The sequence below is a fragment of the Gavia stellata genome, chromosome 3 (genome assembly GCF_030936135.1).
Source record: "Gavia stellata isolate bGavSte3 chromosome 3, bGavSte3.hap2, whole genome shotgun sequence".
Taxonomy (NCBI): domain Eukaryota; kingdom Metazoa; phylum Chordata; class Aves; order Gaviiformes; family Gaviidae; genus Gavia; species Gavia stellata.
The window spans coordinates 26677795-26691551 of record NC_082596.1 but is presented as its reverse complement, the minus strand read 5'-3'; the positions used below and the strand labels follow the sequence as shown (position 1 = coordinate 26691551).

The 13757-nt window shown below is 45.1% G+C and overlaps 1 protein-coding gene across 1 annotated transcript in view; it reads left to right on the top strand.

The window, feature by feature from the left end:
* Positions 1-3931: 3931 nt before the first annotated feature.
* ESRP1 (epithelial splicing regulatory protein 1) overlaps positions 3932-13757 on the top strand; it is a 32524-nt gene continuing 22698 nt past the window's right edge. The window contains exons 1-4 of the mRNA XM_059815267.1: positions 3932-4063; positions 4268-4396; positions 5278-5391; positions 7901-8015. Of these exons, the coding sequence (XP_059671250.1) occupies positions 3932-4063; positions 4268-4396; positions 5278-5391; positions 7901-8015 (490 nt within the window). The remainder of the gene's footprint in view (positions 4064-4267; positions 4397-5277; positions 5392-7900; positions 8016-13757) is intronic.

Here is a 13757-nt window from a genome sequence, read left to right as displayed (position 1 = left end):
GTACCATTGTGCCGGAGGAACGCAGTCCCAGTCAGATGGCTTCTCTCCCGGGACAGCCTGGAACAATATTGCAACCAGGTCAGCTAGCACAAGTAGTTTCAGTAACTGGCAGGGGAATTCCAGCCCTGCGTTTTTATCTGCAACGACTCCCTCGCTGCCGGTAACAGCTACAGCTCTGGATGTGAGAAGAATCAGCTTTGCAGGATTAAATTCAGATGGCTCTGAATGCAACGTCATTGATTTCAGCACGTGGCTGGGCTTACAAGTCAGTGGTGTTTCTTTGCTGCAAGGTAAAGCAGCAGTGTTTGAATGTCACACCCAGTTGCGGGATTTCAGGGAACAATTTGGGAACCAGCAAAGAGATACATAGTAGCTGATGAAAGTGGAGAAAACAGAATTCCGTTAGCAGCAGCAATTATCTTAGAGAGATTTAAAAAAACAGTTGGTGGTAACCATTAACCCATTCCAACAAAATGATACAGCTCTGCCGATTCTCCCATTCCAGTTGTAAAAAGTTGATATCCTGAAAGAAAACACAAGCAGTGATGGGGAAGAATGATACAGGTGGGAGACCTGGCATGAACCAAATGTCTGTGCAGGGAAGGATAACAGAGTTGCAGTGGTATTGGGGTGAATTGAAGACTCTCCTATAGAGGAATAAAGCAGGGTGGGAGAGGCAGAACTCTCAGCAAAAAGGTGGAGACAGTGAGATGTGCAAAGTCACAGGTTTGTTCAAAATAAACTGGGAGAAAGGGGGTTGATGGGTGAGAGGAGGAAGCTCCAGGAACACGGGGGAAATAAGTAAGAGACCACATAGGTCTGTTGCTGTGGGCAGGGGGTGGTGTTAAGACCAGCTCCTTGGCGCGAAGGAAGGTGTGGGTAGTTTCAGAAACATCCTAAAGCAGAAAATGGCACAAAAGGACGCATGGTGGGAAACCAGAACTAATACAAAAACGACAGAGAAACAGTTACACTGAGATTAGCAAAGGGGCTGGAAATTAGACAGATGGACAGCAGGCAGGAAACGGAAGGAATATCAGAGGAGAGAAATGCAGCAACAGGGTGCTGGGAGGAGCCTTGAGAGGTCATTGTGCCCCAGAGCACCCTATACATTCCTGTAGGTAACAACACTGATGTCATATGGAAGGTGACACTTCATGCAAAGACTATGCTTAAGCAGGCTGGGGATCACCAATGGCCAGGGAGAAGCAACTGGAATGGGAGTACACAAATGCCAGGAGCCTGGGCAACACAACACAGGAACCTGAACAACTGGTGTGTGTTGTCAGACCAGATACTGCAGGCATGAAAGAAAGAGGGTGGAATGGGAACTGTGACTGGAAAACAGGCATTTTAGGGAATGAGTTACCCAAGAAAGAGAAAAATAAAAGGTAATGGCACTACAGTAGCATTTAGCTACAAGTGGCTTCCAAAATAAATAAATAAATAAATAAACCATGGATTAATCAAGAACCCAAAAGATGTAATGGGAATTAAAAATACTTTTAGGGTACAGCTTACCCTGTGAAAGGGGTTACTGTATGTAATGGCAACCTGCTGTAGCAATAAGCTGGGGAGGCTGATGCTCCGAGATGGAAAGAGACAAGGCAGGACAAAACAATAAGGCAGAAGTGGGAAGAAAAAAAGAAATGCGTAAGCCAGAACACAACAAATCACAAGTGAAGGAACAGGTACCCATCCAAAAATTGTTCTCACAAAGGCAAGGGCTGCATCTCAAAAGCCAAGCAGGCATTGGGAAGAAAAATGTCTAGAATGGACGATTAAGTTTCACTGAAAGACAACCAGCCAACCATACAAGCATTATCTATCTGGCATGCTCCAATGTGAAGTCATTTCAGAAATATACTTCTGGACTTTTTTACTAAAGTATAAAGTTTAATTGAGAAGAAGTTGCACTAAACTAAGACCTGAAAGGGAAACTGTGCAAAGAAATTCACTATACCATTGAATCCCTCCATTCCAGGCTAGGCAAAGGCCACAAAGCAAACACCCTCTGTGAGGACCAACCCCGCTCCTCAGATGCTAAGTACAGATCAGCTGCAACCACCACTGAGGACACACCCCCCAGTGCTCTGCTTCACGTATGTTTTGCTCAATGCATCAGAAAGTTGGAAAACAAACACGCAAAGAAAACCAGGCACTAACCCTCCGACAAAAGGGGCACGATTACCTGGGGTGTTTCCTGATGCCAGATTCATATGGACAATTTCAGCTACTGCTTTTAAAAACTGGAGGAATTAATTTGCTCTCTTTACCCCTCAAATTGCAGTATCTGCTGTCAGTGAATGCCATTTTTGCAATCTTATACCAAAAGGGGAGAAAATTACTCCAGCCACCCTCTGTCACGCAAAGGCTGCCTGTCGAAGCCCATAAACTATGAAGCAGGGGGCAGTCCCTGCAAGGAGAACCATGCTGCACCAAACTGCGGCAGGGCAGGACAAGGGTGCCGGGTGCTATTTGGACTAGTCAGTGATCCCCTGTGCTTGTCAAACATATCCTCTCCTTCCTGCCAAACCAACGCATGCCTATACGTTAATAAAAGATGGTGCAAGCTGTGAACCTGCACCAGCAGAAGGAAAAATGATAAAGAAAAGCATTATGTGCACCATCATCTCAGTAAAAATTTAGAGAAGCATCATCACAATGAAGTTGGAAATACACAACCAGGGTCTTAAAGAACTAGATGTACTACAGGATTTCCTTGGGGAAAGTTAGTTACTTGTTTACCCTACATTCAGTGACCTTTTCCGTTATTTGTAATGAAAAAATTGGGTTTTGAGCAATACGCATTTAAAACATAAATTTCACAACGAAACAGTGATCACCACTGTGATCACAAGGTCCAAAATCGAGGGAAGGCTGCCACCGCCAAACCAGCCCGCTCTTAACACACGACTAGATCCGCCGTGCCAGAGCGGTACAGAAGCTGCGATGCCGCTGCCTTGCACACGGCAGAGGAAAAGACTCCACCGTCCTGAGCCCGCTCGGCTCCCTCGGCAGGAGTTGCTCTCAGCGGCATCCGGCCCGTGCACCGCCACGGTGCTCCCTGGCACCGCGCGGCCCGGCCCCTGCGGCCCCCGACGGCCGCGCTCAGCCCGCACCGAGGGAGAAGACCCAACGGGGCGGCTGCGGGCAGCGTCGCCATCTCCCCTCCCCTTCCGTCCAGGCGGACGGGGCTGCGGGCTGCCCGCGGACGTAGAGCCGACCCGCTCGACCCGCCCGCAACATGTCCCGGCAGGAGCAGGCGGCCTCGCCCGGGCCCGCTCCCTTCCGCCGCCCCGTCGGTGAGGAGTCGCACCTTCCCGGGCAGCGCGCTCCGGCGGCGGGCGGCGCAGCCCGGCAGGGGCCGCGCCGCCGTCGGTGCACGTTAGGGCTTCTCGGAGACCCGGAGCGGCTCCGGAGAACTCGTCCGCCGCTGCCCCCCGTACCGCGCCCGCAATCCCGGCCCCGCGCTGGGCACCCCGCCCGCAATCACGGCCCCCCACTCCGCCAACCACCCCCCCGCGCTTGCCACGTCCCTGCTTGGCGGGGCCAATGGGCGGACGGCGCCAGGTGTGTGCTACCTGCACCACGTGGGGCGGGGGGTGGGCAGGTAGGGCCGCGGCCCCGCGCAGAAAAGCCTGCAGCCATTGCGCGCTTCCCAGGGGTGCAGTTAGCGTGGGAGCGGCTGCCGCCCGCCCCGGAAAAAAGGGGGGGTGGGAAAGGGGGCAGCCGTGCGCCTTCCCCGCGTCAGGTCCTCGGGGAGTAAGGCTGCAGGTGGGGGCTCTGCCGCTTGGGTTTCGCTCGGAAGCGCCTCGGGCGGGGAAAGTTTCTGGCCTCTTCTCTTCCCCCTCCCCCCTTTCTTTCCCCCTTTTTTTCTTCTCCCCCCCCCCCTTTTTTTTTTTATCCTTTCCACTGGCTCGGTGGCACCATGACGGCGTCTCCCGACTACCTGGTGATCCTCTTCGTGACCACGGCGGGCACCAACGGAGCAAGGCTGGGCTCGGATGAGCGAGAGCTGCTCCAGCTCCTCTGGAAAGTGGTCGACCTGAGGAGTAAGGAGGTATTTTCCCCCGAGGGGGAGCACCCCGACCTGCTGCTCCCCTTGGCCCCAGCTGTGCTGGGTACAGGCAGGGTGGCCCCAGCGCTGGGCTGGTGGTGGGTGCCCCACGCTGGAGCAGGCTCTGGTGGAGGGCAGGGGCCGGTGCTGCAGGTGGGGACCTCGAGCCCGTGGAGCTGACTCGCCCCTCCTCTGCTTTCTCTGGAGCTGGGGCACCTGCATGATGTGCTGGTCCGGCCTGACCACCCGGAGCTGACGGCTGAGTGCCAGGAGATCACCCAGGTGGATGTGGAGAGCCTGGCACTGGCTCCACCGCTGGAGCAGGCATTGAGACAGGTGACACCCCATAACTGGCTGCTGGGTGCTGGTCTTCCTTGGGGGCTTCCTGGTGGGGTAGAGGCAATGTTATCATTCATTTATCCTCGCTGCCACCATCGGGGCAGTGGAGTCTGGCACAAGGGCACCACAAACATGTGTGGGCTAGGTAGCCTGGTCTGTGGTGGGCTTTGTGGGGATTTCTCCTTTGCCTTTTGCTCATTTACCTTGGGAGGGACTGAACCCCAAGAGAGGATGGTCAGAGTCAAGCATCCCCCTGCCCTGGTCTCCTGTCATTTTGGACCTTGAGTCTCAGCTGAAGGTAGGCCCCAATCAGTGTTGGAAGAGGCCAAGTTTAGGTGCCCCCTGAAAAGGCTGGGCGGTGGCAGGCCCTGTTAAGGCTTGTGGTGGCTCATCAGCCCTGGGAAAGGAGACAGTACTGAAGCCTCTAGATAACCAGGGAGGTGTGTGTGAGTCTCATTGAGGGTAGGGCTGAAAGCCTGTCTTCTTTCCAACATGCTTGAGTGCCCTGTCTGAAAAGCTCTTCTGCCCCAGCACTCCCTCAGCTCTCTGCAACTGGCTTTACATTGCCTTGCAGTGCTCTTGCAAATGCTCCTGGAAAACAATTTTTTTCTATGATGTGGACTGTCTGTGTGGCCATTTCTCAGTAGAAGGGGGGAAAAGGGGCAATTACCTTGTGAAGATAATTATCATGAAAGTGATCATGTCCTTAGCTAGTAAGAAACAAATCAACAGAAGTAAAGGACTAGGCTCATACAAAAAGAAATTCCAGTTCCATGTTCCTGCTGCCCAGGAATAACATGTTACCAACCGATGACACTGCCTAGCGCAGCCACTCTGATCTCTTTTACATGTGTGTCTTTTGTTGTTCCTGTTTTCAGTTTAATCAGTCCGTGAGCAATGAGCTGAACATTGGTGTAGGTACTTCCTTCTGTTTCTGTACTGATGGACAGTTGCACATTAGGCAGGTTCTGCACCCCGAAGCTTCCAAAAAGGTATGTAGTTGTAGCTTAAGTTTGACTCTTAGTGCGCTTTATATGATTTCTTGCAAAACTGATCAATTTCCCTTTAGTATGAGGGTGCCTCCACACCACCATAGTACAAGCATTGCTCATATGTTAATATGTTTACCAGACTACAGAGCCTTGTGGAAAGCATAGAGAATGCCCTGTGCTTATGTAGCCCTGAGACGCCTTTTTATGTTAAATAAGAAAAAAGACTTTATTGAATTAAGTGTTTGAGAAAGGAGCAATGCATTGACAGAGTACTCCTAGTTCCTACAGTTGTAGGAGCTACAATGGGTTAACAAGTGGGAATTTGGAAGTGTTGCCAAATAGTTAACCACCTTAATCATAAACTGCCTTTTGAAATTTTACATTCACCTTTAGCTTCAGCAAGTTTCAATCTTAGTATATTCAGTTGACGTTCTGAGGGCGGTGCTTGTATTTGTAAGGAGCTGAACAGTAGTTCAAGGCAGGCTATGAGTGATGACTAGTCCCATAGTCTAGAGTTTTCTATAACTTCAGAGTTGCCAAATCACTAACAGTGTTATGAGGTCCTACCTACTTTTCATTAGTGATAGAGTTGCTGCAATATGCTGAGTCTCTAGTCCTGAAATAACTGCACCAATATTAATAACAGCTCATTTTGTGGTTTGCTATGAACATGTATTGCTTTGTAACTGAGCTGTTCTGCTCCTCTCATTGCAACTGATCTCTGTGCCCATCAATTTGCTGCTTCATCTTTGAAGGGGCACTGCTGGGAGTCTGTGCTGCTAGAGAACTGATATTGGATGAGTTTGGTTTTAATACTTGTTGGTGCTCTAAGTATTCATACCTTTGAAGGTTTAGAAGAGAAACAGTGAGGATGATTCATAGTGAAGGGGCAGTCCTTGTATATGTATATATGTAACTTGTCTTAGGGTAGAATGTGAGAAAATGGGGAAACAGGGTTTTACAGACTTTCTTGCTACTTGTAATGGGTATGTGTTTTATGCAGTTAAATTATGTGGATAAAAGAAGGGACCACTCCTACCCTTATAAGTTTGTTTTGGTGTTGGGGATAGGCATCCTTTTTCTATATCATCACAGGGTCACTGATAGGAATCAAATCTTCGTCGAAATCTTCTGTTGCTGTTTTGCTAAGAATTATTCATTTGAAATCTGCTCTGTGCTGCCTATAGATTGAGTAAACCAGATGCTTATGAGACCTGTAATGGTTCTTTGGTGAATACCCTAATCCTGAGGTTGGGATGGGGGAATCACTAAAATCCAGATAGGCAGAAATCACTAGGCTCTTGAAAATAATTATTTCTTTTAAGATGCCCAGTCTGAACCAATCTAGTAGCTCGTGGTATTCAGAGAATGAATTGGCATCAGCTGTTCCAACTGAATGTCAGTGAAGTAAAGAACTTGATCTCTCATGGAGGAAGAAAAATAGCCATGCTAAAACTAGGGCAGAAAATGTTGGCAAGCACACCTGCATTTCCATAAGTTTGTCTTTAAAGAGTATTATTTGTCTAATGCACCTGTCCATATGCTAAGATACCTCAAAGCAGAACTTGTTTTGGAGCCTAAACTTCTTTCTTTGGGCTCCCTAAATGTGCTTTTACATATCCTGTCATTCTGTTATAATGCCAAGATGCTAACTAGTTGTTAAACCACAGAAAGACCTTACTTTTGGTCTAGAGAGCCATTGCAGGCAACAAACAGCCAAGTGGAGTACAAAGTATTGTGTCTGTGGGGAAGCTCTGGGGTGAAGAGCTAACTGAAGGAGTAGGGGTTTGTGTTGCTTTAAACAGCTTCCCCCAAGTCTTCTCCATGTCTTCTCCTTCCCACCCCCAAAAAATTAAAAGCATGTGGTAGGTGTACTGGTGGGGCGAAAAGGGTTTTATTGACTTCCAGTGGGCTATGTAACTTGCTTCTGGCTTCATATGCTGCAATTACAGGGGTTACCATGCATAGAGTGACAACCTCTGCACCATATCAAACCCTCATCTGCACACAGTTGGGTTTTTGTTGTTTTCTTTTTTAAGGGAATAGATATTTGAAGTGTGACTATTCTCTGAAAATCCAGCCTTGTCTATAAACCAAAACATCTTCTGCTAGTCTTGCAAAATTTGCTTGGCTCTATAAACTGAACTGAGTGCCCTCTGGCTTTTTACAGTTAAAATTGGAATCAAGAATTGATGATAACTGTTGCAATAGCAGGCATTTACTCTCCTACATATATATTGGATTTGAGGCACTAGCAATAATAGCAAATGTTTCTCTGGCAGTGAAAAAGCACATTTCTCTTTTTTAAACCACGTAGAAAGGAAGCTGCTTAAGCAAAAAAGTTTATAAACATACTTATGTGGCTAAGAGGAGCTATGAGAGTTTCTCTGCAGCAAAGGCTGTTTGTGTTTCCTACCCATTATAAGGAAATTGTTAGAAAGTTTGGTATCTAAAGACAAAGTAGATGAAACTCACCCTAGCTGATAGTAGTTGCTTTCTCCTTTTACAGAATATCTTACTGCCTGAATGCTTCTACTCCTTTTTTGACTTGCGGAAAGAGTTCAAGAAGTGCTGCCCTGGCTCACCCGAAGTTAGCAAACTCGATGTTGCAGCCATGACAGAATGTATCCTTTTAACAGTGATGGTGCCTACTGCTGTTACAGCTTTGGCTGAATTTTAGGACAGATGCGTGAGTAATGCTTGCAACACATGTTTAAGGGTGGTATAACTTTAATTAGTGACTCGGAGATGTACTGAGCTTTCTCACAAAGATAAAGATAAAAACACGAGGATGCACGCTCCCATGAGGAAAACCCTGTATTTCTTCTTGATTTCTGTACAGTTTTTTTCCTACCTTTATAGTTTTGTCTCTTTAAACTTCATAGTTTAGTGTAATTGGCACATTTGTTCAAATAGCTGATATAAATCCTAATATTGAAGTTGTGAGGTTGCTTGTTGCATCAGTTAAATTTTTATGTTATTTTTAGGTAAGAGTGAATGTTGGGAGACCATCCTAATTTTTAGGTGGGGGAGTGGTTATTCTTGATGTGAACTTGTAGTGAGTCTTTGATTCAGGAGTGAACTTAAGGCAGGGATGCTGTCGGCACATGTGGTATTCAGTCTCATCAAAGTTGTACATGTCAGCCCAGCCTCACCTTGTGAGGTGTAACAATAAGATGCAGTCAGTAACATGTTTCCATTTTCAGTGATAGGGTTGGCTAAAATTACTTTCTGACTAGTCTTAAGTAGTCTGTAACCTAGTCCTGTCTGGCTCTTTACTAGTCTTAGCCACGTACAATTACCAGAGCCAAAACTGGGGCTGGGGATGATTTGGCTGTGCCTTCCTCCTTTCTTCCCTGGCAGTTCCCCTCTTGCTGCAGGCTCCAGTCCTAGTCTCATATATATACTCTTGGACATGGAAAACACTTGACTTCCCTACTGACCTATTGAAGCAGTGACCACAAAAGCTAGCTAGTAAGGAAGGATAAAGAAATTTGAGAATATTTGTTGTTGTTGTTTTTAATAACTTTTTTCTCTGACTAGCTTATTGTGTCCATAGAGTGGTTGCCATTAAGAGCTGGTTATTTTTCAGACTTAAAAGTCTGTGGCTTCTGAATTATTTTGGCCTTTCACTGCAGGACTAGTATTGATTGCCTCGGCTTTGTACCAGTGTCAGGGGGCATAAAATATCTATGTATGTGTGGATTTTTTTGGTGTTTAACCATAAGGTTGAATACTGTTGGCTGTTTGGTCTGCTTTGCCATCTGCAAATTAAGATTAATCTCCCCTAGTGAAGGGGCAGAAATCACTTCTCGCACTACTCTGAAGCAAAGGAGTAAACTTAGTGTAGGAGTGTGAATTTTTATGTAGAAAAGCAAATGCTTGTGTTGCATAGTCTAGAAGCTGGATGATGGAGACTTCTTAAAGTTATGGTCAAAAACTTAACACATCATTTAGGGATGCTTTGACATGAGCAGGAGAAGTTAATTAAAGACAATGAGCTACTTCAGCTGTTTTGGAGAGATGCCTTTGCTTTCTCCTTGTGTGAATGTCTTGTGTATGTCTTGCCACTGTGGAAATAGTCATATGTCTATAGCCACCTGGAGCATCACTGGTCAGCTACGGCACAGTGACAGACTGTGTACTTTCTGTCTCTCTGCTGGTAGAGGGGAGCAGACCATCCTGCATTATCTGACTGTCAGGAAGCCCATAAAGAGTCAGTAGCATCTGAGGGTGGTTTTGGCAGTTGCCAGTAGTATTTCCTTCAAGTTCCTAGAGACTTGGTCAATCTATCCAAATACTCTCAACTTGATTCTGAATTCTGGATCCTGTATGCTTTTTAAGGTATATAAACCTAAACAACTTCATTCTGTTTTTATATTCATCTTTGTGGTTTGTTTTGTTTTGTAACTGCTGATGCTCTTACTTGTAAACTTGCTATGTTTATGCAACATGGCTGAAATAAACTCTCTCTGCCCTATATTGCTTGAGAGTGTTAAGGGGCAGAGGATGCAGATACCAAAAAGGTAAAATAGTTTTTGTTTTCCTTTTATTGACAAATATGATAATTTTCTTTCTCCTCACCTTGCTGAAATGTACTAACTTAATCTCCTTGGTGTCAGAAGCTGTATAATGGAGGGTCTGGATGTGCATGTAATGCTTGCGAGCAAAAAAAAAAAATTGTTGAAGTAGGTGCGAAGTCTGAAGACTAGTTCAAACAGTTATGTGCAGAGATTTTTTTCCTTCTTCATGTAAGCAGGACAGCTACTTTCCTCCTGAGACAGTTATGTAGCAAAGAAAATGTCTAAATGAAATCCACTTGGATTTGAAGTGGATATGCTGGCGAGGGGGACACAAAAACAAATTAAACAAATGGAGTAGGTTGAAATGAAGTTGCAGATTTGTGCCCAGAATCTGACCAAGCTCTTGTTATTCTTGTAGAATGTGTAAATCTTCCACCCTATAGCTAAAGGGGCTGCATGAGTGGAATTTTCCATGATTTGTGCCACAAAAACTATACTGGGACAGGTTTGTTAGCATTTGGTGGGGAAAGAAGGTGTTGGTTTAGGGGTAGGGTACTGACTAGAGATGCAGAAGACCTCCATTAACAAACTGGTAGGAGCGGGAGTAGAATGATTTTGTGGCACATCCCTTCATGTTCTTACATCTCTATTTACCTGGGTGTAAGATGGTTGTGATCAGTGAGAGGAAACTTAGGAGTTAGGGGAAAGCTGGGTGTTATTGTACTGCCATTTAAATTATTAGGAGTCTTCCAAATGCTTTTATTTTGATGGGTAGTGTTTGATTAAACAACAAATTACAGGCAAATGGAGAATGTACTCTATTGTTCCCAATAGTCAAGGGAAATGATTTCCTACCACACAGCCATTCAATATATAGATTCCAGTGTATAACACACTGGCTAGTTGGTGCTTGGCTATGTATTTCTTGCAGACAAGCCAAGCACAATCTTGAAAAAGAACATAGAGATATTAAACTGAATAATTGGCTGGGTTATTCTTTCTCTAGAAAGTACTTTTGGGACTTACTCTTTCAGCAAACTACCTGAAATTGTGTACAGCAATGAAACCATTCCAAGTCCAAGAGCTTGGGTGAAAGCTTAACATTTCCCCCTTCCCTGCCTCCCCCCACCCCCCCTGAAATTACAAATTTCATGTACAAACAGCCACTGATTTCTTTTAATGCAAGGTAAGGAAATGTTTAAAATGCCATGGAATTTGATGGACTGAGGAAGAACTGAGACTACATGTAACTGTTATCTCCTAGTGCTGCTGCTTAACTTACGATCTCAAAACAGTTTTTGGTGTAGGAGACAGTCTTCTGGCAGACTTTCTTTAGTCAGTATTGTGTAAGAGTAGCAACAGCAGGACAATTATGAGAATTTTCGAGTAACAAAAAACTTGAGAGAAGTGATCATGTTCCAGCAGAGAAAGGAACTCAGGTCTGTCGAAATCTTTTTTAAACATGTATAGCTATACAAAAGGAGCAGGGTTGTTCTTGCACCCTCTGTACCTCCCATACTTGCTGCACTTCTTGATTTGCAAAGCTTGCTGAGCCAGTTTTCACTGCTGTGAATGCCTTCAGGGTGGAGTGAACAAAGCTTGCATGACTATTCGTATTCGGTCTGCAGAAGACTCATCCTTTGCCTCAAGATTGGGTGTGCAGAAGCCATTAAATGGCAAATAGCTCTTGCTTCCTCCAGTGCATGGTTTGCTCCCCTTGCTTCTGAACTGAGTTTGTGAGGATAACTCCTTACTAGGAGTATCTGCTGGCTGTTGTCAGTAGAAACGTAGGTGTACTTCAGAACAGCCTGCTCAATGTGCTGGATATGCAATACTGAAACTTGTTTGGGTTTTTTGACCTGGTGTCTTGAAAACAATGATGTGGAGAACAGTTATAACCAATAGTACTTAACTCTGGCAATAAAAAGCCCATTATTGCGTATTGCATATTGCTATTTTGTATTTCCTGTGATAGTACCCAGGAACTGGGAAATATCAGATTGCATTTATGCAAAGTAGTATTTAAAAAGATGTAATCTTCCCCTTTTGTTCTGTTTAAGTCTCTTCAGGCAGAAGAGGATCAGTGCAGAACACAATTGCAATACTAGTTCATGTCACACCACCTCAGAGCTAAGTTGGTTGTTCAGTGTTTCTTTTGCCATAGTTAAGAAAGGAGTTGAGACTCTGAGAAATGGAAGAGACAGTGGGAGGGAAGAAGTGTTGGAGGGCACTGGCAGTGGGTAAAGCTGTGGTGACGAATCTGAGGAAATGGTTAAATGGTTTAGAAATTTCTCCTATATTATCTAGGCAACTGTGATGTAGAATATGCTCTCGCCCTTACTAATTTGCTGACTGTTGCAGGACGTGGTACCACAGCTGCACAGCAAGATTAAGAAGTTCCTTGTTTCCCATCCTCCCTTGTTATTTAGGTGTGTCTTTTGCCCATAGCTTCATTTAGAATATATGTGTGCATGCTATTGCATATAGTAGCTTTAGATAGCCAGGTGTGTTTTCTAACACTTCTAAATATGAACTTGGGTTTATCCACTGCAATCAACTCTTTCCAATTGCTCAGGAGAGGCAACCTTTAAATATCACTGTACACAAACACGTGTGGTCTCCTACCCCTTCACAGAATAAGGAGTGGGTTTTAGAAAAACTATTCCATTAACAGCTTATTCCTAAGTGTCTATAATTTCCAGTGCCTCCATCCATAGGAGTTGATCTATATGTAGTCAGTCTTGTTCATTAGAATTCAGGTTTTCACTTAGTTAATGTTATTATTAACATGCTCCTTTACATATGGAGAAAGCTATCAATTTTCTTCTCCAATCTTGCCTAAAAGCCTTGCTTCTAGCTAATCAGAGGCAAAGGTGTGAGCGATTTCTCACTTCTACTAATGTTGATGACTTTCTTCCTCTCCTCCCACTGTGTTTATATTAATCTAGAGTTCCTTGGCACAACTGACTCCCTGAGTCTGAACACCTGGTACCAACTTCTGTCAGCATTAGGGCATTTTTAGGAGCTGTCTCTCCTGTTGATCAATATTTTCAATGCAAATGTTTTCTGAAGAAAATGACCATGGTGTGAAGGAGTTGTTTGTTTTTCTTTGTGTGATAGCCTTGCTTCACATTGCCAGCTCCTTCACACTGCTGCGTTCTCCTCTCTGGAGGCTGATCTCTTGTAGGGATCTTTGGCTCTGCAAAAAGGAAATATCGAAATGTCTCTTCAGTTTTGACAGCACAGTCTAACAGCCAAGTGCACATGTGTGCACATGTGTATGCATGTCCCCTGCTGTAATAGCTATTGAAACTTGTGCGCAATTTCTCTTGACTTCAACAGAGGAAAGATAATATTTCCAAAATCTTCATAAAAATGGTCAGGCAAGACCAGGGTTCCAATACCTGCATCTTCAGCAGCTTCTGGTTCCCTGGATGGGCAGCAGAGTCTCTGTGCAAGTGCAGCATGAAGCTCTTAGATGCTGCAGGGAGGTGTGTCAGGAAAAGGAGGAGAAGCACTCCCCTGCTCTGATACACGAGGTACCCAGAAACATCTGTGTGGTGCTGATTAAGCACCCTCTCTGCAAGGGAGTCTGTTTGAGGATTATTTGTTTTCTTTTCAACCCCCTTCCCTAGGCAGCAGGGAAGGAGATGAGCTTGAGTGTACAGCCTTGGAAGAGATAATGCAGTGAAGAAGGTTCTTGTCGTAAATACTGGTAGTCTCTTAAACTGTGCTTCAGGGTTGTTGCATGTACTTTGTTTAGGATTTTTAGCTTGGCTTTTAAGAAAACCGTTTAACATTCTCACTATTTTACTCCAAAGAAGGTACCAGGAGGGAAGGTAA